Below are 25,138 nucleotides of genomic sequence, written 5' to 3'. Positions count from 1 at the left end.
AGTATTATGTTTCGGTTGACAAAAATAAACCCGTTTATAATAGTAAATTACAAGATAGTTGTACAACACTATTTTCTCTATAAACTAAAAATGTGGTCATTCATTTCATTCATTCAATACTACTTATTTATTTACTTGAGCGAGCAGAGCAGAGCAGTTAAGCACTCAGTCGACAGCCTTTGTTATTAAAAACTTTTATCGTGGTTGTCGATGTAAATAAAGATCAAGAAATTGATGATCCTTCGTAACCAAGTACTTTTTTGTCTTTTTGTTTTTGTCTTTTGCGACGCAGTCTAGATTAGTCTAGAATAGCGCATTCAATCGCAGCAATGCAGTGCGCGTCAGATATGGTTTCTTCGCTTCTTTGGTACACTGATGACGGGAAACTTGAAGAACCAAAAGTGATAGAACAATTTGTGCTAGACGTCGAAGACTTTAGTTCGCAGTATGGTAGTGAAATAAGTATTTCGTACACAGCATTTAACATTCGTGGTCCACCTTCAAATTATCCTGACTATGGGGACTATCCTCAGGCGTTTGTTATGGTAAGTAGGCAGCAAAAATTGAAGAACTATTTCTCGCGTAAAAATTCAGTAAATAATTTATTCGCATTGTTAATGATAAAAACCTATTTATGTTATTATGGTGATAATATCAGGCAATACTGTTCATGTTGTAATATAAATTATGATATTTTTTTAAAATAGAGAACTTACGGTACTTGGTGGGATGAGGCACCATCAGCACAAGAGAATTATATGCCACAAAATCATGATTCAGTTTCAAGTCAAGATTTTGTAGGTGAGTTTGTCAAGGATATTTTTTGTCATTGCAATTGAACTATTTATTTTAACCCTATTTTGATTCACAATTTAATTCAATCACTTTGTTATTGTATCCAATAAAATTTGCACAATTGCAAATTTTCTACAGTAAAGCTTTTTCTTACAAGTCTTATGTAAACATTACAATATTACCATGTCTTTTTACGATTTTACAGCAATGTAAATTAAAATAGAATTTTAATTTGTGAATTGAATTGAATTTTTAATTTCTTAATTGTGATTTTTTTTTGTACCTAATACATGTTTTACTTTAGAATGTATAAGTATGGGCTTGAAGAACGAATATTGGAATTATTTACAACCAAATTCAACAAAATTGAAATACTGTGAAAATTGTTTACATATTACAACTCATTAGAAAAATGGACTATACAAAGTTTGTCCGTTTTCAAACAATTTTACCTTTGGCAGAAGTGTCCTTCAAAGAAGCAGTGTACCCACTAGATGTGTCAGTATTTGAGACATACAACCCAGGAGCACTAGTGCGGATATGGGCCAGAGGGGTAACAACTTGGTACCTGCTGTGGGAGGGAGAGCCACAGTATGTTGGTGATACTCCGAGGATATTTTGCCCTCCTATTAGGAAAATTAAGGAACCAACTAGGTAATTAAATAAACTAAACAGTAAACTTTATTTTTAAATGTATGAAAAAACATACATATTTAGAAAAAAATTGCACAAAATGCTTCATCAACTTCAAGCTATGAGATAGGTAGCATATTCATGTAATAATTCATAGGTAAGTAGGCCTTCACTGAAATATGGGATCCTGTTTTTGAGTTTATCCATTAATGCGTGATACATCCCAAACCCTTGCACAATAGTTGTCTCCATTCTTCCTTTTTTCTATGTTTTGATTTTTTTCCATATAGATGAGAGAGAACATAGTTGTAGGGGGTCGGAGCCCATGTCCTATTTTTTAATACAATCTTGTCTTGCAATGTGATTGATTCCCTCAATATGTTTTCAGAGTATTAAGACTGGAATTTAATCACAAACTACTGCCATACTATACAGAACTAGATGCCATACTGCTCCGAGGTATCCTGTGTCCCAAACAAGAAGTGCCACAGACAAAAAAATTTTCGTTTTTTGGATGCGACACAAAACCTATTATTGAAAAAGGTAGATCTTACCATTATTTATGATTTATTGTTATTATTTTATGCAGTGGTCTGCCTCTAAGTACCACCTCTCTTTCACTCAAGGGTCTACTGGAAAAGATTTATTTTCTAATAAGTAACTAGCACCCTTGTACTAATTTTTTTCCTGTATTTTATTATAAATTTTAAATGCAAATGTGACTTTTTCTAGTCATCTTAATTTATTAACTATTTTACTCTACCTATCTTATACAACCACAAAAACAACTATTTCTTTTAGTATTGTATATTTTTTTTGTGATTCATTTAAATAAAATATTTAAACTTTTCTAACCATAGTATTAATAATCTGATATTATAAACCAATGTAAGTTAATTTATTGTCAAGTTATTATTAGTAAAGTCGCGTGCATTTTTACATGCAAAAAAATAATATTTCTTGCGCGATACGAGTTTTTACAGTCCTTTATCATAAAACTACTATATATTTATTTTAGTAACATGACCTTCAAATAAAATCTTGTTTTTAAAACATTTTTAAAATATTATTTTCTGTTTTGTATAAAAACAAATAAATATAATACTTTTAGGTCAAATCCTGAGTAGAGTTCTGTCGTCTAATCTCCACGAAAACATCGTACCGCCAATGTTTGCTGTCTCACAGACGCACAGAGAGATTGACAGGGGACCAACTTTGGGAGATTTCCAACGACTTCCTGTAAGTATTTTCATGTATGAACATTTTGCATTGGCCTATAATGTATGTAATGTATCAAGAAAAAAATATTTTCCCCTTAAGGTCGAGATAAATTATTTTTGACCCGGTCTATAAGCTTTCTTGAATAAATTGTCTGAATAGGTAATAATAAACATTGCATCAAAATCTGTTGTGTGGTTTAAAAGTTGATGTAGAGACTTTACAATCTATCCTTCAACTAATAAATAGAATAGGTAGCTCATACATAGACTACCGCGGACAGACCTGCGGGCAACAGCTAGTTGTTAATTATATAATTTAGAAACATATCTATCTCGTCACTGTGTTTTCACTCGACGATCATCTAAAACAGATAATGATGCTGAGCCCGTAACGTCCTTAGCGTGCGGTTCGAAATAAGTAAAATTTTCTTTTAAATAAAACAGAAATATAATTTTTTTTTTTAATGTTGGTATTGATAAGAAGATTAATTGTAATTCTATGTAGAACACTGTATATAACCTTGTTTATACGATTCTTTCCAAGACAATCTATTAATAGCTAGATTTCCTCAATGAACGTTGTTTAATTTTCACATGACGTAACAGTGCAATATCGGAAGTGCTAACAATGGATCTATTTCTAGGACAATGATGTAGCTTTTTTATGACTTTACTATGTTGATAAATTTTAACATGATCTAGATATGTACTCATTATACGGAAGAGGTAATGAACACTTCCTTTAGGTATAAAACTTAACTATGAATTCAAAGTTCTATATTCAACTAACATTAATGATTGACATCAAAATTGCAGATTTTCAAACCGCAGGTGAAGAAGCAGCGCAATAAACTTCACCGCAGCATTTCTTCAAATACGCCAATTGACATGCATTATTTATAATATTATAATTTTACTAGCGTGGATTTATACAGCAATAATTCAAAAAAAATAAAATAATATAATACTTATTCATTGCTAAATATTTTGCGACTCGACGAACATAGTTAAACCCCGCGAAATTTATGACTAAATCTTTATATTTGAATCTTTGAATTTGATAGCAAAATAAAATCTCATTGAACAGTGGTCAGGGTTTTATTATCGTTTCTAATAAGAAATACATGTAATAACATGGAGACATTTTATTACCGCTCGGTTACGCGATTTATGTAAATTAATTTTTTTTCTTTCTTCTCACCTTAACATTAAAACTGTGTGTAAGTAAAAAATGTAATAATTAAGACTTGTACCACTCAGTTTGCAAATAATTGTTATGAATTTGAATGCAGTGTATAAAAAAGATCCAAAAAATATTTTAAAAACATTTTTGTTTTTTGGTTTTAGAACCAAATAAATAAATACGTTTTTTTGTTGTTGTTCAGTTATACAGTTTTCTCATTAATTTAGTGAATTTAAATAAATAATACATTTCTTTGTATCTATTACAATTTATATTGAAGAATATTTTTTTTACAGGACGAGACAATTCTATATGTAATGAAGTTCCTAGACATGCAGTCCCTATGTCGATGTGCGCAAGTGAACAGACATTTCAGCAGGCTAGCTTCTGACTCTGTGCTATATAGAACCATAGATCTGAGGCCCTATTGGTATTGTGTGCAGTCACAGGTGAGGACACCATTCGATTTTAGACTGTTAGATAATGCTTTTAGCATAAAGTCCACCTTATGTACTTCATAAATAGTATTTTGTGCAGTAAATAAATAAATATTTTCTTGCGCATTATAGCCTTATCCCACTGGGCATTCGATGTATTTATTTAAAGTCATTTTGGTCAATAAAACAAACTTTTATGATTGTTTCTGAAATTGAAAAACAAGAAATGTATTTTTCAATATTTTTTTTAAATCTTGGCAGCTGAGTAAGAGCCATGTCCCATTGCTCAGTCGTTTTTCATTGTGACTAGCGTCTACCTACTTGCAGCCAAGTAATTGTATCGAACCTTGAATCTTAGAATGAACGAAAAATACAAGATTTATTTATTCAAATTTTGGGCTGCCTGCTATTTACTTGTACAAGTGTTCTAAAAATATCCTCATTATCTCCAGGTGCTAACAACATTATCGATGCGCTGCAAGTTTCTACAGAAATTAGACTTATCATGGTGCGGAAGCAGGCGCATGGTGCAATCGAGTTACGTAGTCAAGTAAGCGCGTCATCTTCATTATGCCGGATTATACTTCATAGATTAGCGACGTAGATATGTCGGTCATATTATGATGTCATTTTCAGAATACTATGATCCTATTGACGTTCCTCTTGTGTCATATTATAATGCAAAATTTACGTTGTAATTCCAATTGAAAACTTGATGCAGAGAGGTTCTTTATACCTAGCTAGTTTAAGAAGCGCGTTGTTCCTCTTATAACTGGACCAGTTAATATCCTCCCGTGGATGTCGTACGTGGCGAGTTAGGAATAAGAACAGCCTTGATAGGCAACAACAGCATTCCCAAAGAGAAAAGACGTCATGCAGGCTGTCGGTCATAAAATCATAACCGAGTCTTTAAACTCTAAAGGTTTATAATATAAACTCTGGGCTTCGGGGCGTCACAGACAAGAATGCCACAATGAACACGTAAATGAGAGAGAGTGAGATTGCGTATTTCTAAATTCCACTTAGTTATGGGGCAAAATACAATATTCAAGCAGCTTAGCCCCGCTAGCAAATAGTATGTAGAATAAATCTACAAGTACTTAATTGACATAAAATCTAGTCTCTAAAAATGTGAATTTATACCTTACATATTATAGAATAAAGTCCTCTGCCGCGTCTGTCTGTCTGTTCGCGATAGACTCATAAAATACTGCACGAACATGCGGTTTTCACCAATAGTTAGTGTGGTTCCTGACAAGTTTTATTTCTTTTTATTATGTTTTTACCCGAGCGAAGCCGGGACTGGCCGCTAGTTATTAATAAAAAATATATCAATATATTTTTTAAACAATTAAAATGATATTAAAGTTATTATTGTTAGTTGTCACGAAACAATTAAGAAATAGCGATTTAATAACAGTCAATGGATCAATTATCTTACAGTTCCTTCCTAAACACATTTCACGCCTCGACCTTGTATTAGATTGCATGAACATCTCATTTGCAGTATACTATTAATTTATTTGACGACCTCGGTGGCGCAGTGGTAAAGTTCTTGCCACTGAACCGAGAGGTCCTGGGTTCGATCCCCGGTCGGGTCATGATGGAAAATGATGTTTTTCTGATTGATCCGGGTACTTGGATGTTTGTATGTATGTATTTGTTATAAAATATAGTATCGTTGAGTTAGTATCCCATAACACGAGTTACCGAAACTTACTTTGGTGCTAGCTCAATCTGTGTGATTTGTCCTAATATATTTATTTATTTTTGTGTACAGTCAACATGTATTAAACTAACTAACCATATTGGTTTGAGTAAAGTTGATCTAAACTACCTACATATGTTACTTTTAGAAAGAACATATAGAGTGGATTGGGCTTTGTTGTAATAATTTCCTTTTTATGATTTTGAAAAAAATGTTTCAAAAATGAGCATAATTTCAAAAATCACAGACTGCTTCCAAATTAATTTCTTCTTATTAATATTAGCGACGTAGATATGTCGGTCATATTATGATGTCATTTTCAGAATACTATGATCCTATTGACGTTCCTCTTGTGTCATATTATAATGCAAAATTTACGTTGTAATTCCAATTGAAAACTTGATGCAGAGAGGTTCTTTATACCTAGCTAGTTTAAGAAGCGCGTTGTTCCTCTTATAACTGGACCAGTTAATATCCTCCCGTGGATGTCGTACGTGGCGAGTTAGGAATAAGAACAGCCTTGATAGGCAACAACAGCATTCCCAAAGAGAAAAGACGTCATGCAGGCTGTCGGTCATAAAATCATAACCGAGTCTTTAAACTCTAAAGGTTTATAATATAAACTCTGGGCTTCGGGGCGTCACAGACAAGAATGCCACAATGAACACGTAAATGAGAGAGAGTGAGATTGCGTATTTCTAAATTCCACTTAGTTATGGGGCAAAATACAATATTCAAGCAGCTTAGCCCCGCTAGCAAATAGTATGTAGAATAAATCTACAAGTACTTAATTGACATAAAATCTAGTCTCTAAAAATGTGAATTTATACCTTACATATTATAGAATAAAGTCCTCTGCCGCGTCTGTCTGTCTGTTCGCGATAGACTCATAAAATACTGCACGAACATGCGGTTTTCACCAATAGTTAGTGTGGTTCCTGACAAGTTTTATTTCTTTTTATTATGTTTTTACCCGAGCGAAGCCGGGACTGGCCGCTAGTTATTAATAAAAAATATATCAATATATTTTTTAAACAATTAAAATGATATTAAAGTTATTATTGTTAGTTGTCACGAAACAATTAAGAAATAGCGATTTAATAACAGTCAATGGATCAATTATCTTACAGTTCCTTCCTAAACACATTTCACGCCTCGACCTTGTATTAGATTGCATGAACATCTCATTTGCAGTATACTATTAATTTATTTGACGACCTCGGTGGCGCAGTGGTAAAGTTCTTGCCACTGAACCGAGAGGTCCTGGGTTCGATCCCCGGTCGGGTCATGATGGAAAATGATGTTTTTCTGATTGATCCGGGTACTTGGATGTTTGTATGTATGTATTTGTTATAAAATATAGTATCGTTGAGTTAGTATCCCATAACACGAGTTACCGAAACTTACTTTGGTGCTAGCTCAATCTGTGTGATTTGTCCTAATATATTTATTTATTTTTGTGTACAGTCAACATGTATTAAACTAACTAACCATATTGGTTTGAGTAAAGTTGATCTAAACTACCTACATATGTTACTTTTAGAAAGAACATATAGAGTGGATTGGGCTTTGTTGTAATAATTTCCTTTTTATGATTTTGAAAAAAATGTTTCAAAAATGAGCATAATTTCAAAAATCACAGACTGCTTCCAAATTAATTTCTTCTTATTAATATTACTAATAACAATTTAATTACACATTAATGCTTGCATCAACAATGTTTTTGCTTTCGGTGCTCAGTTGAAAACACATACACAAATAAGTATCATTTTGTGTATATCAAATCCGTTGTGTAGTTTTCAACATTTAAACATTTCATAGAACAAACAGACAGACAGCGGAAGGGAAGCTACTTTGTCATACCATGTACCACTAGTGATGCTCATTACATAATTTTTGATCTCTCAAATTGCAATCAGGATGTTTCACTTCACAGCTTCCTTAAAGACAGCGGGGCGGAGCTGACACACCTCCGTATGAATTGCTGCAAATTCGTTGACAACTCAGTGCTAAGAGCTGTAGTTGTCACATCGCCTTGTTTGCGAGGTAAGTCGTGTATCCGTACTTATATGTGGATTTGTTTGGCTTAGGCCGCGGCCCAATTGTGCTCCGTCGTCTGTTGTTTTACATAGGTTTTTCGTACAATCGATTCTCCATACAATTTTCCGTTTGGCAGGGGTCAACGCAATCATATAACCATACGATATTAATTTTAGTAGTAGCATAGTGGGGATTTTGTAAATACCTAAAGATAAATGATACCCCAGCAATTACCGAAAATTTTATTTTTAAGGAGAACTTTACCTATTTCAATCTAATGGATATTGATCAAACTACACGATGATTTCAGAATTATGTCTCCGTTCCGTGGTGGGTTGTAGCGATTGGGCGGTATTATCATCTCTGAAGAAGCTCAGGCGTCTGGATCTGTATAGAACTGATATTTCCACCGCGGCCGCTGTCGCTATTGTGTCGGCGAACCCTGGTTTGGAGCACCTCAATGTTGGTATGATTAGTTTTATTATCTACATATTGATACATACTTAAACAAAACATTTACAAATTCCAGTTATGATGGTGGGCGCGGATATCAGCTAGATCATAATATCAGTATGGATTTACTCCAGGGTCGTGTAAAATGATAGCAGCTATGGACGAAGTGGCGATCGCTCTTGGCAGCAATTGTCCCGATCTGAAGTCTGTGGACTTTTGGAGGTCCTTCTCTTTGACCCCGAACGGGATACGAGTCCTTGGCAACTGCAGGAACCTTCAGGAATTGGATGTTGGATGGTGGTATGTATCTTATCAATTATTCGATTTAATTATTTATTTGTAGTATGTTTTTTGTTCCCATTAAAGTATATTTAAAATGCTTTTCAACATCACATGATCATTTGTGACGTCACTTGTGCTCACTGTAATACAAGCCCTATATATAATTTGTTGTTTTTCACCAACGAAAAAAAATCTGATATAACTTAATGGCAACTACCCTAAGGCTATATGTCGATGATATTCGTATTTCTGTATTTTAGGACTTTTTATTTAATTTTTTGCATCCACATTCTCTGTATGATCTAATGTTTGACTGCTAGACAATGCTTTTAGCATTAAGTCCACTTTTTGTACTTTTATAAATCGTATTTTTATGTGATAAAGTTTAAATCAATAAGATGTTATATAAAATTTTCAGCCTTCAAGCAGGCGCGTCAGGAGAATGGTTGGCCTGGCTGAGTGGCAGCGAACTACGTAAACTATTCCTAGGAGCATTACGCGGTATCTGCGACAGGGATATAAGGGCGCTATTACCGAGGATGCAACGCTTACAACAGCTCGATTTGCTCGGTGTCCGAGCTGTTACCCCGGATATATGTGACGCGTGAGTATTTAGTATTTGTTTGTTTGTAATAACTTTATTGCACGAAAATATATTTAGTAATAATAATAATAATGTATAATAGTATATAATTATTTAGTATTTATTATTGTTCGGTAAAAAATAAAAAGGCGTGTGTTTAATTACAATTAAATACTTTAATTAAACTATTATTATTTAAATATATTATCAATCTGTGATAGTTTGTATTAAAAATGTAATAAACCATTTTTTTTTCAGAATACTTGACGAATGCCGAGAGTTAAGGCTGTTAGATGTCAGTTTCTGCGATCAGATTCAGGATTCACGGGTACATAATATATTCCACTATAATAATAAATATATATACGTACAAATCACTTAGATTGAATTAGCCCCATAGTAAGTTCGAAATTTATTTTATTTATTTATTTTATGGGATACTAACTCAACGATACTGTATTTCTATAACATAAATAAGCCAAGGCCCAGGCCAATCTGAAAAGATCATTTTCTATGTTGACATGATCGGGGATCGAACCGGGGACTTCTAGTGTAGCAGTCCGGCATGATGACCATTAGGCCACGGAGGTAACGATAGTCGTAATGATAATATCCCAATTTTTATGAAATTTTGTATTGAAGTAGCTGATACCTTGAATTAACACATAATATGATACTTTCTATCGGAATCGCGATTCCGGTAGGATTTGGTCTGATAGTCAATGGCGTAATCAGAAATTTCTTTGTAGAGAGATTTTGCATCCAAAGTCTCGAGGTCCCAGCAGAATGGTTTCTATTTCAAAACTACGCTAGCTCTATAAATTGTTTTACTTTTTATTTTTTTATAGTACATTGTTAATTCGACTTTTAGTGAAATATATATTTTTTTTATTTTCAGGTGCTAGAATGGCGCGAGCAATACCCACATGTTAGGATCAAGAGGTCTTTCCAATCGGCGAGTATCAACACGGCTCCCAGCCCGCTGTTCTTGGCGCCTATGTTCGAATAAGGATCCTTTTTGCTGCTTAATATGCATTTACTAACTTCCCGCCCCAGCGGTAAAATTTTTGTTATAATTGCTTAGCTGTACTATGCCGTTTTAAAAAAAAAACTGTTTCCTTTACAGAATTAAATTATTTTGATCTTTTATTTTTGTAAATTAATCTTACCGCCAAATAATACCGCCTTTAAAAGGAATAGTCTTATAGAAGTCATTTTATTAAATACTAGTATAATAAATAATAATTATAGCAGGTATGTCGTTAAACACAAGCTTGATAATCATCTTTCTAATTTTGTACACCACTGGATTAAGAACCGTGCACACCGAACGCGTATCCAGCACATGTACAATAAAATTGTATGGAATTTTAAAGCACGCGTTCCGTACAAAAGTGCTGCACAGAAATTCTATTGTAGTATTTGTACCAATTGGCACAATTTTGTATTAAACGACAATTTTTATCAATTTAATATATATATACCAATTTATTTTGACAAATTACACATTTTCTACACATGAAATGTGTAGAACAATGTCTGTGAGTTCACTTACACGTAACAATTTAATCTTTAATTAAATATTTTACTTCGTAACAATCTAACGTCAAAACCTCATTGATCTGATTAAATTAATATATTGGATTGAATTTATGGATATAAAGTTTGGATTGAATATTAGTGCAATAATAAAATTGTTATATTGTGCAATAAATATTTTCAAATGGGCTTCAGGGCAAAAAATATATTACAAAATACTTATTTAAACTTAGGATGGATATAAAGATACCTAAACAAACTTCACCGCAGTCTTTTCTTCAAAGACATTTTAGTTGAGTCTTCAATATATTACAACTAAGTATAAATCGACTGGGTATGTATATCCTACTATTATTATAAATGCGAAATTTTGTAAGGATGTATGTTATTATGTTTGTTAATCTTTGGAAGAAAATTTATAGAAAAATGCGAAAATATGAAGTTTTGATAGCTTTATTTTATTTGTATGCTAACTAGGTATATGTGTTCAGTTGTACTATTCGTATTTGTATGATTTTTGAAACATAATATTTTGGTCGCAATATGTGTTGAAATGTTCTATTCATTTTTATGTTAAACATAAGACTTCCAATTGGCTTTAAATTACTAATTCATAAGAATAGGTTATGTTTGCCATTAATTTTTGCACAAGTGCACAAAAACTTGTTTTGTAGATTTATTTGCTTCTTGTCTCTTTCCCACATGGTGAGGTCGGCGTCGTTTCCTTCTTTGGTAGCGCCAAGACAATGTGTCAAGGATTGTTGGAATTATCGATTTTGTACATTTATGTTTGTTTTTATATGTTTATGTAGGTATTTTGTATTTTTTTATTCCACTATCAACTACAAAATATTTCGTTATTTATGTGCTTTTCAAGGTGGTTCATTATTTTTGATTGTTTAAGAGTTAAGTTTATTTGTATACTTAAGTCTGGGGAAAAAATCATAACATTTGTACTTAAAATTAGTCAATTATTGTACCCTCAAAATCTAAGTCTGATCACAGAATATTGAGTTCGACAAACATTTTTCAAAATATATAATGTCTTAAATAAAATTGCTTTATTCTATTCTGTGTAAAGAAAAATTACATATTAAAGACTGATATATAATGGGAGAAGGTACTATGATTGATTTAGTAAATGTTTTATGCCAGCGTTATATTACTAACTTTATTTCTAGTCTTAAGTAAACGAAGCATAACAGTCAATTTTAAAATAAACTATTATATACATTTCTAGATATTCTTGTTTCATTTCGTATGAATTCTGCCTGTTCTCAAAAATACCTCTGTGGGGCGTATTACATTGTCAATATTATCACGATCCTAGGATCGTGATAATATCGCAAGTATTGAAGTAGGGTATTACACTGTCAATAATATCACCATCAGTACTGAGTTGAAAGTACTAGAGCGAAGTACCAAGTGTTTAACTTGCATTTAAGTATGGATAGTACCAAAAAGGCAGCTGTTGCGATCATTCTGGCATACGTTTTAAAATCTAGGGGCAAAAAAAGAAAATGTTGGGTAAAGACTGGATTGCAAAAAGAAATCTATATCTCGTTTAAATTTTACTCAGGAAATGAATCTTGGGCGACGACTTAGACGATTACAGAAATTATTTTAGAATGACTGAGGTTCCATAATGATGGACAAGTTTCAAAGAGTAGAATAAACTCCTTCAAATCGTTTTTACCTCCGACGTCTACAACGACGGAGCGAATCCTTTTTATTGGTCTTTGTAAATAATTAAAAAATATGTGCGCGTTTAAAATCTCTGGCGCGGATTCTGCATACAGTTAACTGCTTTTTTTTTCTTTTTATTGGTCTATGTAAATAATTAAAAAATATGTGCGCGTTTAAAATCTCTGGCGCGGATTCTGCGTACAGTCGACTGCACATGAAGCTCAAATTCATTGCAAATTCGCCGCTATCCCCGGTCTATAAAGTCCACGCAGGCTAATAATGACATGATGTACCTTGAGTATTCAAACCTGTGCTATGCGTGAGTAATGGTCTTCATTTCGGATCAAGACCGTGACCTCTTAGTATAGCTGATAAGCGTTATTGGTATTGTAGTGCTCACTAGCTCGATGGTTTGTGCGTGAAAAGTGTTACTATTTTCAAGTAAGTTTATTAAAATCGACCTCCGACGCGCTGAAAGTATGACGCAACATTAGTTCTAACTTTTTGTTCTTTGACTACGATTATTTACGTGTTTTCTCATGGTAACACTACGTTACCTACCTCATGTATACGTACCTAATTAGTACTTAGGTACGTGTATGAGGTACGTTAGTGTTACCATTTGTCTTTCCTTGTTTAATCATAGGTACCTTTATTATTAAGTACTTTCATGTTGTGAATAGCCTGTAGCTAGTAGGTACCTATTTTATAAATCCTTTTACCTAATTACAATGATCTGGAGCTTGTTTGAACGAAGAAGTATACAAGATAATTTTACTAATAGAAAAATATTAATCCTGAATAAAAAAAATCCTGATATTTATATTGATTTGGAATATGTGAAACGTTCATTTTAAAATCAGTCACTCATATAGTAGTGCGACGGCGACGTAGTGCCTAGTACCAATTCAAAAGTACGTAGTATTGTTTATTTATGTAAATCAGAATTTATCACTAGCTATAATTGGATATCAACTTCGCGTGAGTGACTTCTCCACTTGTTACTAAAATTTAATTAAGGTTAGATAGGCTTACACTACATTGAATTTAAGAATACCTAAGCGTGGATGCGTGACATGGTACATTTATTTCGTAAAGGTTGGCTAGTCCCTTTTCAAGTTGGGAATTAGGGCCAAATAATCTAGATTTTTTTCCGGAAAATCATATGAATAGAATCTTGAAACTACATTCGGACTAGCTTACTCATGCTACGTGACGTGAAATCGCAACAAATCTGGCCCCTTTCTCCTTTTTTCTGAAAGAGTCTAAGTCAAGGTGGCACTATTAAACACTGAAACTTTCCTCTCTGAAAGTTACTACTTAACAGACTATGTACCAAAGTACTTACTTAATTAGTCAGCCTTACTTTTTCCTGTTTTTGTCTATAGCCTCTGGAATTAACAACGCTAGTAATCATCAGTCAGTTTTGTTAATAAGTATGCAAATTATAGAGAGCAAAATCTATTGGTCATTTAGAGTTGTAATGAAGGTAGATAAACTACATAATAATCCACATCATGTAATAAGATTCGTGCATACGGCGTTATATATACCTATATTGGCGGTGTCCTTTTTGTATTCCTATGTATATATCTATAATGTATGAATGAATCTAAAGGAATGCATTGCATTGTATGTTAACTGTAAATAAGTAAGAATGAAAATAAACTCGTAGTAAATATTTGTGACTGATAGTACTCAGGTATGTACGTACATAGGTATATTGAATGTAACTGAACGTGAATAAAATGGCGCCATTTTTCAATTTAACGCGCTGCTTTGTAGAACCGCATACTTAATATTAGACTATTGTAGACTAGATTCTGACCGCGACTTCGCCCGCGTATATTCCATGCGTACGCTCATCATTTATTATTTTCACCATCTCGATCATTCATCATTATACTATCCGCCATACATATACTTTGAAAACCGCTTTAAATTCGATCAAGGTTATCTTAACGTGATGTGCGAACAAACATACATATGAACAGAGAAAGGAAATCTAAAATTAAGATATGATTTTGGCTTCTAATAATCACATAATGACCTCTATGTCATAGATATATATATATACATTTAAACATGTTTATTATTAATAAATATTTTCAAGGGGTGGAAACTTGGCTTTTTTAGATCGCATTATTCTACTCTCGAACTGTCAAAATCTGCTTCGACCGCCATCTTGTAGCACATACTTAAATATTATTTTATTTGTTTTTCATGATAATAAATATCTTTTCAGGAGCAACGTTATGATATAATTATAAAAATGTATTATCTATTACTGCTGCTCTCTCTTTCCGTGGTGTATGGAGACCATCACTTCAGGACCAACATGTTGCCAGATAGAACTTCTATCGTACATCTTTTCGAATGGAAGTGGAAAGATATAGCCGAGGAGTGCGAGAGGTTTTTGGCTCCTCACGGCTTTGGTGGAGTTCAGGTATTTTTATGAAGAAGTGCTTAGTTTTGAAACATCTAATCTATAGGTATTCGATAACCTTAGAGTTAACTTGAGATCTTACCGAATAAATAGGAACTGTAAGGGCGTAATTACTGCTAATTGGACGTAAATAGACATCCAACGAATGATCTAAGGTGTTCGTTTATGCTTTCGTCGTTACAAAACACAAAAAATCAAGACATCGTTCTCAAAAAATGTACTTATTATGTTTGATACTATTAAAAATAAATATAAATGTAGGTACAACGAACATATCGAAATCTTGTCTCAACGTATCAAAGTCACAACGTCTGTAGTTAGAACACCGCATTTGTCAAAAAAGTTGACAATAGATGTTTGCTAGACAGACTCATAGGTGACGACCTCCGTGGCCTAATGGTCGTCATGCCGGACTGCTACACTGGAGGTCCCGGTTCGATCCCCGGTCAGGTCAACATGGAAAATGATCTTTTTTAGATTGACCTGGGTCTTGGATGTTTATCCATATACGTATATGTTATATATAATATAGCATCGTTGAGTTAGTATCCCATAACACAAGTTCGAACTTACTTTGAGGCTAACTCAATCTGTGGGATTTGTTCCTATATTTATCATAAACTTTTATTAAATTATTTATTAAACTTTATTATACTATTTTCCATAGATTTCCCCTCCATCTGAAAACCTGATCATCCATCTAAATGACGGCTCCCGAACTTGGTACGAACGGTATCAGGTCATGTCATACAAGTTGAAGACCAGGTCCGGAGACGAGAATCAATTTCTGGACATGACTAGACGGTGCAACAAAGTTGGTGTAAGGTTAGTAATTCCAGTTCCTGATACGCTCGCTGATCATCAGTCAATCGAAAGATATGGATCATTGATAAAAAGAAAGGATTTTTGTCATTGATAATTTTAGACCATTCAATCATTGCAATTATAATTAGACTCTAAAGTATAAGCAGGTTTTGTGCCAGTTAAAGTAAAATATAAAATATATTTCACGTTTGAGAGTAAAAATAGTTTAGGTACGGGTAATGTTTAGTACCTACGCGTAAACATATTTTTATTTACGTGCTTTCTTTAAAAAGTACATATCTATGTACTCGTAGTTACTGCGTGCACGCGAAATGATTTCGTGTTGCGACCGTGAAGTATTTATTTTTTTATTAACAGGACTATAAATAAGTCTTTTGACAAAAATTCATGAAAAAAAGTCGAAAAATTGAAACAAATAATATATTATATTATGTTACTCATATTTAGTATTTCACGTATACAAATATTGTATTATGTTACCTGTATTAGTAGCTGACAAAACCCCAATTCAATTTGTTCCATCGTCACCAGAATTTACGCAGATGTAGTAATGAACCACATGACTGGAGACAACCCAAACAACATAGGCACAGGTGGCAGCACTGCTGATTTCCAGAAGTATGAATACCCAGGAGTTCCGTACCACCAGGAACACTTCCACTACCCCTATTGTAGTGTCAAAAATTACAATAATGCTACAGAGGTAATTACATTTTCAACATTTAGAGAGGTTGCACCGTCAACTTTGACGTTAAATTTGACCTGCCTAAAAAAATGCAAAGTACGCCATTTGTTTAAACATCAGTGACGCACAGGTTAAGGTCAAGGTTAAAGTTGACTCGTGGAATTCACCTTTTAGGTACCTGATGAATTTATTTTTTTTTGGTAGACAGAAAACGGTACTTTTTCGCCGATTAGTCTTTGTTTGGTTACCAATTTCTCCAATGGAATAACAAACATCAATTCTAATTTTTCACTTTTCATTATTAATCCAATTGCAAGTGTAATTTGTCTAAATTATTGACAAGTTGAGTTCGTGTAACAGGTCCGAGACTGCCAACTGGTAGGTTTAAAAGATTTAAATCAAACGATGGGCTACGTCCGCACCAAGATCGTTGAATATTTCAATATCCTTATTGATTCTGGAATCGCCGGCTTAAGGTACCTACTTATTATGGAATGGATTGGTTGGAAATTGAGTTGGAGCGCTTTATCTGTGTTTCTTCATTTACGTACTAATTCACATTTCTTTCTTTTCTGTTGGTTTTTAAAATCCCTCAATATGGAGTTTGGCTTTTTGTCATTGTTTACGTTAATTTGATTAAGCATTTTCTTTATACTAATTTATAAGTCCTCATTAAAAATTTTTTTTAAATGTTTGTTTGTTAGATTTAGTATTACATTTTTTGAAGTGTTTGTTTTCTATTAGTTTTTTATTGAATGAGGTCACTATAATGTCAAAAGCTAATCATAACGTGCCAAGTTTTTTTTAAAATGGCTATGATGATTCATACTGGATTATTATCCAGGTACCTAAGTACCTATTAAGGTATAAGATCAAACGTAAATCAACAATCCCGTGTAGACTCTAATTATCTAGCAGAACCTATTTAGTGAGCATAATGCAAGTCAAAGCGAACCGCAAAGAGGGATTGGCTTTGCGTTGCAACAATTGGATTGGTAAAGCTAATTATAATTATTTTCTTGGAATACCCAGTTCCATTCAATTAGAATATTTTTTTGACCTAATCCGATATAGAAGTTGAAATTAATTTTCTGATTTTTTTTTAATTCAACATTCGTAATAAACCACAATCGATAAAATACAATCGATCGCATCGTCGATTGTACTTTTTCGACTGAATACTACGATTGCTCCAATTTCTCCTTGCATTCTATTCGATTGAATTTCGAGTGTGTTCCTTTTATGAACAGGGACAAAATCACGGCATGTCTTTGTTTGGGTATTTTTCGACTAATAATCTTGTTATCATTCTGTGTCTTTCTGCTCATTGTGTGTTTTTATTTATTTAACACTAGCAAATTTTTCTTAGCATATTTAATTAATTATACATAACAATATTACATAGAAATCTATAGCAACGCTTCTCCTACAATCTTGTATGAAAATTCAATTTTTACATATTCCACCTATACGTACATACATGGTATAGAAAATGTTGCTTGTGTTCGCACAGTCACTCGGTAATGGACAGTGAATAACCATGGTATTTTACCACAGGTGAGGTCATGCAACTTGTTTGGTCTAAAGGACCTTAATCATGATTCACCCCACGTCCAAAACAGAATTTCAGATTTTCTCAATCATCTGATTTCGCTTGGTGTGACCGGCTTCAGGTGATATTTTTGTATTTTTTTTTCTTTTAGTACAACTTTATCTGTTGTTATCTGTTGTCGACTTGATACCAATATTATAAATGCGAAAGTTTATGAGGATGTATGTGTATTATGTTTGTTACTCTTTCATGCAAAATCTGCTGGACCGATTGTTATGAAATTTGGTATACGGGTAAAATATAATCTGGAATAATACATAGGGTAATGCTTATCTCGAAATTCCTACGGGAGTGAAGTCCCGGGGCGCAGCTAGCATGTAGTAGGTATTGAAGAAAAGCTTGCATTCCTTTTGTTCATGTTTCATACATTTTGTGTATGTACATATTTTATTTATCAAGACACACGCGGTGAATTATCGAGAATTTTACTGGATAATACTTAAAATAAAATAAATGCATTAATCTGATCTGGTATTAAAAAAAATCCTGTTATTGCTTTCTGATAGTGATAGATAATATAATGTTAATTATCGATTAGCTTGGCGCCTACTGCAACTTAATAGCGATTAAAAAGTTATTTTTAGGTTTGTTACCCTAATCATGAATCGAAAGAAAAACATAGAATCAATTAAAGAAATAAATCGACAGCACTCAATGATCCACACTAAGCATTATTGTAACGCGGACCCGATAACGCGGGCGTAACACGTCCAGAACCGTAGAAATATTTGCGATTACATCATTTTATTATATATATATTGGTTGCTAAAATCTATATTCATATTATATGCTTTTTTTAAAATACAATTTTTATCTACATAATTATTTCTTATATTTTTGTCTTATTTGTATATAACTGTCTTGTTCCATACCACATATTATGTGGCCGTTCAAATCAAAAGGGACCTTATGGCGCCCGGCACACTGTTTTGTATTCGAACCTAAGTGCCAGCCATAAGGTCCCTTTTCTTTTGGACAGCCAGATATATGGTTGCATATTCTGTGTTTTCAGAGTTGATGCAGCAAAGCACATGTGGCCGAACGACCTGAAAAAAATCTACGAAAAGCTAAACAGTCTGAACACTGATTTTGGGTTTGCCCCGAACACGAGGCCTTATATCTATCAAGAGGTTCTATACTATGGCAATGAAGACATCAGACCTTCTGAGTATACTTCACTTGGAGACGTCACGGAATTCAGGGTATGTAAAGCTGTTGCCTAATTGACGGCGTAAAACGATTTACTTTTTGTTTTGTTTTTACTGAATATAATTTTCTATTCCGAACAAATACCAATAATTCAAAATTCGAACTTAATAATAAAAATAAAAGATTAAATGGTTCGGATGTTCAAGATCTTTTGATAATATATATATATATATAAACATTTTTACTGAAACGTACCTATTCTTGTTTTGGTATTATTAGTAGTTAGTGTATATGTGTAGATATACGTACTTACCACTGATAACGACTTATAAATCATAAGAACGAAACCTGATACCATTGTCGGCATAAACACACAATATATGGGCTACGTGTTTAACATTCTTGGTGTTGGCGTCCTTGCAGCTAGGACGCCTGCAACACCAAGGCTGCGGTGACCACTTCTCATAATGTGCCGCATGTCTGTTTGTCTTCTTGTATACTACTAAAAAAACCTGACACTTTTTCAGAATCTCGGGTCAACCAATAAGTCCGTTATCTAACTAAACATAAACTTTTGGTTAGTCTAGTCTTGCTTTTAGTCTACTTCAGCAAGTCGTCCACGGGAGGGATATTATGTGATAAGTAGTATCACATAATATCAATATAATAAATTCTGTGTATGTTTATTAGCTTATAAAAAAGTGATCTAAGTTTAAAAAAAGAAAAAAAAGTGTTAGCTGATTAGCTAACATCTTTTTTTCTATTTTGAAATCGCTAATCGCTGTATACTTGGCATTAGCTTCAGTTACTAAGATGACTGGACAACTTAATATTGAACATAACTCTGGTTAAGTTTCCCTCATTGTTAAAATAGTTGAGTTCTCGTTACTTAGTTAAACTGTACCCACAGACTGTGTCATAAGTATTTCAAGTATTTTACTGACAAATTGCAATATTAACTTCCAACAGAGACATAGGAAACACAAAAAGATTTAAGATACCTATAAAATCGTCTCACTCTTCACTCACCACTTATATATACCACCATCTTAAATATAAGTGTTTTAAAACGCCCAAAGTCATAATGGACAGTTTTTTTACTTTGATTAATTAAGTGCCTGTATTTAATGCCTACAACACTACACAAGTGTTTGAAATCTATATATGCATATTTACTATTATGATTGTTTCTTATATGTGTTTATTAGTCGTACCTATGTTGTATATAAGATTTAATATTAAAATTGTTTCAATGGTTACATTCTATTAATAGGTCATAGGCAAGCAAATTGCGATGAAAACGTCCTCATTACCGAGTAACCAAATTTGTTATCGTCCAATTGAGTTTGTTCCTTTTGTTTCCGTATCTTGTTACATTTTCGCATAATAGTTTTATTGTTGGTGGATTTCCCATGCATGCATGTGGTAAATGACTGGAGATGATCTACAACAAAATATAAAAAATTATGTCACTCTCGTCTGTCTATAATATAAATATATAAATTGTTTTAGAATGTATGTTGATACGGTTTCGATACTTGCAACGAATTTTGATGCCATCAATCAACTAGTAACTCAGAGCTGACATGAAAAACATCATGTCACATTCAAGCTATCGAAATATGATAATGGTAACTGAAAAGCATCTAATAATATTTATGCATTTTTTAGTCTAATACTTCAAAAATTCGGTTACTAAAGGAACTAACCAAAAATCACGAATAAATCAATTTAGAGCGGGAGTCGTGACAAGGCACCGCTGGCTGGGAAGTATTCGAATATCTCCATTAAATTTTATAGAGGAGAAACATGAAAGGATATTGTCTGTAAACTCCGTTCAATTTATAGCAATTTGCATTTGAAAGGAGGGAACAGATATTCAGTATTGCTTATTGGATTTTATAGACGACGGTATTCTTTGTTTTTCTGTTACATGAAAGTATTACTATTTAGAAATTATTGGTATAAATAACTAAAATTACATCTTGACCATAAAATGATGACAAAAAATTAGTGCGCTAGATACTTAGTAACTCACATTTTTGACGTAAAATGCTGAAGTGTGGCAACAATTTTATATGAATTTTTTTGTTTCACTTCAATTTGTACTCTCTATGGTCAAGCTGTAACTGCGCGTTGATGGTAATTCAAATAGCTAGGTAATCCACAAGAAATAGACCTCGGTACAAAGGTCGTTTGGGTACTTCTCTCTCATGTGTTTGCCGCCAAACAGCAGCGCTTGCATTGTTGTGTTCCAGGTTGAGGGTAAGAAAGGCAGTGTAATTTCAGAGCACCGTGGCAAAATCCTATTTCATACATATAGTTGGAAGTATGGAGAAGGACATAGGGTACCTTTCATCGCGAAAAATAACTGATCCCATGGAAAATTTATCCGGGCGATTATATTTATTTTTTTACAGGTGGAGTCAAAATTGAAAGAAGTCTTCAAAGGGAGGAATGCGCTGAAATGGCTGGTGAATTGGGGGGTAGAATGGGGTCTGTCACCCTCTGAAACTGCTTTGGCCTTCATTGATAACCATGACACTCAGAGGAGTAACTATGCCCTCACTTATAAGGAATCCAGAGCCTATAAGTTTTTTTTTATTCATCTGTTAACATTTTTGTCTTTCATTATATATTTTTTTATGGCTATCAAAACAATGAGCCTTTTTTAATTGGGGATATTAAAGTGGCCGATGATGATAATAGCCAGGGCATTGTCAGATAGATATGGGTTATCCGTGACCATACCACGCGGGACCAATGCAGCTTGGTCTTTATAGTTCTACGTCTGTAGTTTTGTCTTAATAACAAAAATACACTGTATCATACTTTAATATTTATCATACAATTTTTTAGCGAATTTTAATAAGGTTGATAGAACAGATTTATCGAATGTAATCCTTTGTCAATGGTACGAAAAGGCGTATTCGCAAAGAACATTTATAACAAAAAATCGAAAAACTTGGTTTGAAACGGTCTTAAAGATGTTACTTATCTAATCCTATTAAACCACACTGTTTAGGATTACGATAGGATATATTGTTATATAGGTACATATAACTACCCACGAATCTTTGCGACTAATGGAGTAACTTACCCTAAACTGGATTAAACCAGACTTCATAATTAACCTCTCCTTAACCTAACCTTCCGAACTTTCTGAAAATTTCAAGTTTCTAACAACTTCCTCTGACTGAGATTAACCAAACTAATTTTAATTCTCAAACTTATTATAAAGTAGACAATATTGCTACAGATTCTCACTTGTCCATTTTAAAACATTTTAAACTGAGGTTATATTTAATTAATTGTTTGTTTGAAAGTTATTAAACTATTGATCTGTAAACAAACAATTGAAACTTCTCGACATCTTTTTGAAACATTCTCGCTAGAAACAGAAAATTAAACAATGACAAACTCAAATTTGCCGTCAATACCTTACTCGTAATTGTGTTTTAACCACCAGTAATATTTGTTTTTGATTTTCAGGCAGCTATAGCTTTTATGTTATCACAACCTTACGGAATCACAAGAATTATGAGCAGCTATTTCTTTGATACGAGCGACCAAGGACCTCCGGAAGACTACAATGAAAATATCATTTCTCCCACAATTAATGGTGTAAGTTTGAACATCGAAAGCCGTATTTATTGGGTAGGTAAATCTGCGTAATAATACATTCAAATGCTGTGTACGTAATCATACGACATTATCAAAGCTATTATATACAAAGGACCTTGAAAGAGGGCCCTTGATTTGACTTAAAACAAGACAACAGTTTAAACTTTTAATTCAATGTTTGTATACCAATCTGACTCATATACCTATAGTAGTTTTTATAATCCATCACTTGCTTCCGGTGAAGCAAAACATAGTGAGGCAACCTGCGTCTGCACCTGCACAGTCGCATACACAGTGTGTATGCGACTCCTTGTCATATAATAGCTTTGTAAAAGCTTCGTCGGATGCCTTAAGAGATTTTAATGAAGCCTATCAATAGATATAGCAATAACACTCTCGAAAAGAAAGAAATAACTTAATGTTTAGTATTTATTTACTATTTTTAATCAGGACGATACATGCGGCAATGGATGGGTATGTGAACACCGGTGGCGCCAGATATACCAAATGGTTGCATTTAGGAATGTGGTCAAGAACGAACCTGTGCAAAATTGGTGGGATAATGGCAACAACCAGATTGCTTACAGCAGAGGAAATAAAGGATTCATAGTATTCAATCTTGAAGGGACAGATTTTAATCAACGTTTAAAGGTGAATTTAAAAGTATATCTAAGTAATGCAGGTGTAAGTAATCAGGTGGATAAATTGATAATGATATAGGACAAGAAGATATAAGATAGATTGTTAATAATATAAGGGTATAAGATAAGAAATTATCTTTCACAAGATGATTTAATGTACATAATATATTTAACCTACCCTAAATTCTAATAGGTTTAAAGAATTTATTTCTCAAAAAAATACAAGGTATTCACTTACTGAGAAACTTAAAATTTAACAATAAACAGTTTTTATCTCGACGAGCACAAACAATCAAAAACTTATGACTACTAATAACGCAGAGTAATTTATGAAAGTGACTGTACGAGTACAGCCAATCACATGTCAAGTTACCTTGTATGAACCTTAATGATGCTGTATTTTGAGTGAATTTGCGATGAATATTCGTAAAATGATATGATATAATAGTTACTTAGGATAAAATAGACGAAACCGATAAAAGAACCGATCATCCAGCTGTGAATTTAATGTTCGTATGAATTGTATAGACCTAGTAGCAGTAATAACAAATAAATTGCTAAATTTCGAGTAGGTTGAGGACATTATTAATGAAAGTTCTTTTACACTTTTTTCCAATCTAGACAGGTCTACCCGAGGGAGAGTACTGTGACGTCATAAGTGGTAAACGAAAAGACAGTTCTTGTTCAGGTTCTAAGATCACCGTCGGTACTGACGGATATGCAAATATAGTGAAGAAAGCTAATGAAGAAGATATACATTTAGCAATACACGTCGGGAAAGAGGCAAGTGCATGAACAGAAACCTGTTTCTACAATTTATCAAATTAATTTGTGTATCAAAACATCTGTATTTTCACTTTCAGTCCAAGCTGTGAAAGGGGAAAAGGGTGTGAAAAACACCTAAAGCCGTAATAGACGCACCACAAAAATATTGGACTCATTTGAATATTTCTTTGCTAACATCAATAAACATATAAATATTTAAGTTCAGATTACTTTTTGGCAAAAGAGGAGTTCATACCTTATAGTCGAAAATATTACCTATAGTGCGCTTCAAGAAAATTTTTACTTAAAGATTATGAAATCAGCTTTCTGATATGATTTTCCCTATAATTTTAGGCCAAGCTCATAACAGCCCGGCTTTACCAGGGCTGAGCACATATCTTACAATATTTATTTCCAAAATACTTCATTTATTATTTCATTTCATCGACTAAACTAGCAACACTTTCATATCTTCCATAAAATAACTCAACCATATCTGCTTTTATATGTGACTCCGATTCATTCATTTATCATTTTTATGTCGATTCATATTTGAATTCAGCTCTATTCGAAATATTTCGAGTTGTTGAATCTTTTCTCTTTATGATGTGTCCAAACCAAGTACGGCTAACTATAATTTCCTACCTTATCATTATTGTAAATTGCATGATAAATAAATGCACAAAATGTTTGTAAACGTGTATATTTTGATAGTTTATCGGATTTGGAAGCAGTTTTTAATAATTATTATATACGTTGCACAACACAGCAACAAATCGGTTTCCAAGTAGACTATTAATTATAAATTTTATTATAGTGATCAGTTTACTAG

General features: G+C 33.1%; 2 protein-coding genes across 5 annotated transcripts; both read left to right on the top strand.

Moving 5' to 3' along the window:
- The first annotated feature begins 120 nt into the window (after positions 1–120).
- Fbxl4 (F box and leucine-rich-repeat gene 4) lies at positions 121–12,114 on the top strand. 2 transcript variants are annotated; one of them, XM_053754149.2, is made up of 13 exons: positions 121–545; positions 708–801; positions 1,260–1,449; positions 1,817–1,971; positions 2,540–2,667; positions 4,128–4,280; positions 4,721–4,818; positions 7,913–8,022; positions 8,327–8,482; positions 8,604–8,769; positions 9,170–9,355; positions 9,593–9,662; positions 10,233–12,114. In XM_053754149.2, the coding sequence occupies exons 1-13, from the start codon at positions 330–332 to the stop codon at positions 10,341–10,343; spliced, it is 1,833 nt and encodes a 610-aa protein (XP_053610124.1). In that variant the 5' UTR covers positions 121–329; the 3' UTR covers positions 10,344–12,114. The 2 variants fall into 2 exon arrangements, with proteins under 2 accessions (XP_053610124.1, XP_053610123.1); XM_053754148.2 differs by having other exon boundaries at positions 1,257–1,449.
- Positions 12,115–12,891: 777 nt separating this feature from the next.
- LOC128675058 (alpha-amylase 2-like) lies at positions 12,892–25,006 on the top strand. Of its 3 annotated transcripts, none has more exons than XR_008405225.1 (11): positions 12,892–13,000; positions 14,805–15,005; positions 15,673–15,830; positions 16,362–16,533; positions 16,876–16,991; positions 19,140–19,329; positions 21,697–21,750; positions 22,769–22,933; positions 23,351–23,551; positions 24,167–24,324; positions 24,405–25,006. XR_008405225.1 is itself a non-coding variant. In XM_053754154.1 (11 exons), the coding sequence occupies exons 2-11, from the start codon at positions 14,832–14,834 to the stop codon at positions 24,414–24,416; spliced, it is 1,404 nt and encodes a 467-aa protein (XP_053610129.1). In that variant the 5' UTR covers positions 12,892–13,000; positions 14,805–14,831; the 3' UTR covers positions 24,417–25,006. The 3 variants fall into 3 exon arrangements, 2 of the variants coding, with proteins under 2 accessions (XP_053610129.1, XP_053610130.1); XM_053754154.1 differs by having other exon boundaries at positions 24,163–24,324; XM_053754155.2 differs by lacking the exons at positions 16,876–16,991; positions 21,697–21,750 and adding an exon at positions 18,073–18,188 and having other exon boundaries at positions 24,163–24,324.
- The last annotated feature ends 132 nt before the right edge of the window (positions 25,007–25,138 follow it).

This window comes from Plodia interpunctella, chromosome 13 (assembly GCF_027563975.2).
Source record: "Plodia interpunctella isolate USDA-ARS_2022_Savannah chromosome 13, ilPloInte3.2, whole genome shotgun sequence".
In the NCBI taxonomy this organism is placed as follows: domain Eukaryota; kingdom Metazoa; phylum Arthropoda; class Insecta; order Lepidoptera; family Pyralidae; genus Plodia; species Plodia interpunctella.
Note: the sequence above shows the minus strand (reverse complement) of the source record. Positions and strands in the feature narration are given on the sequence as shown.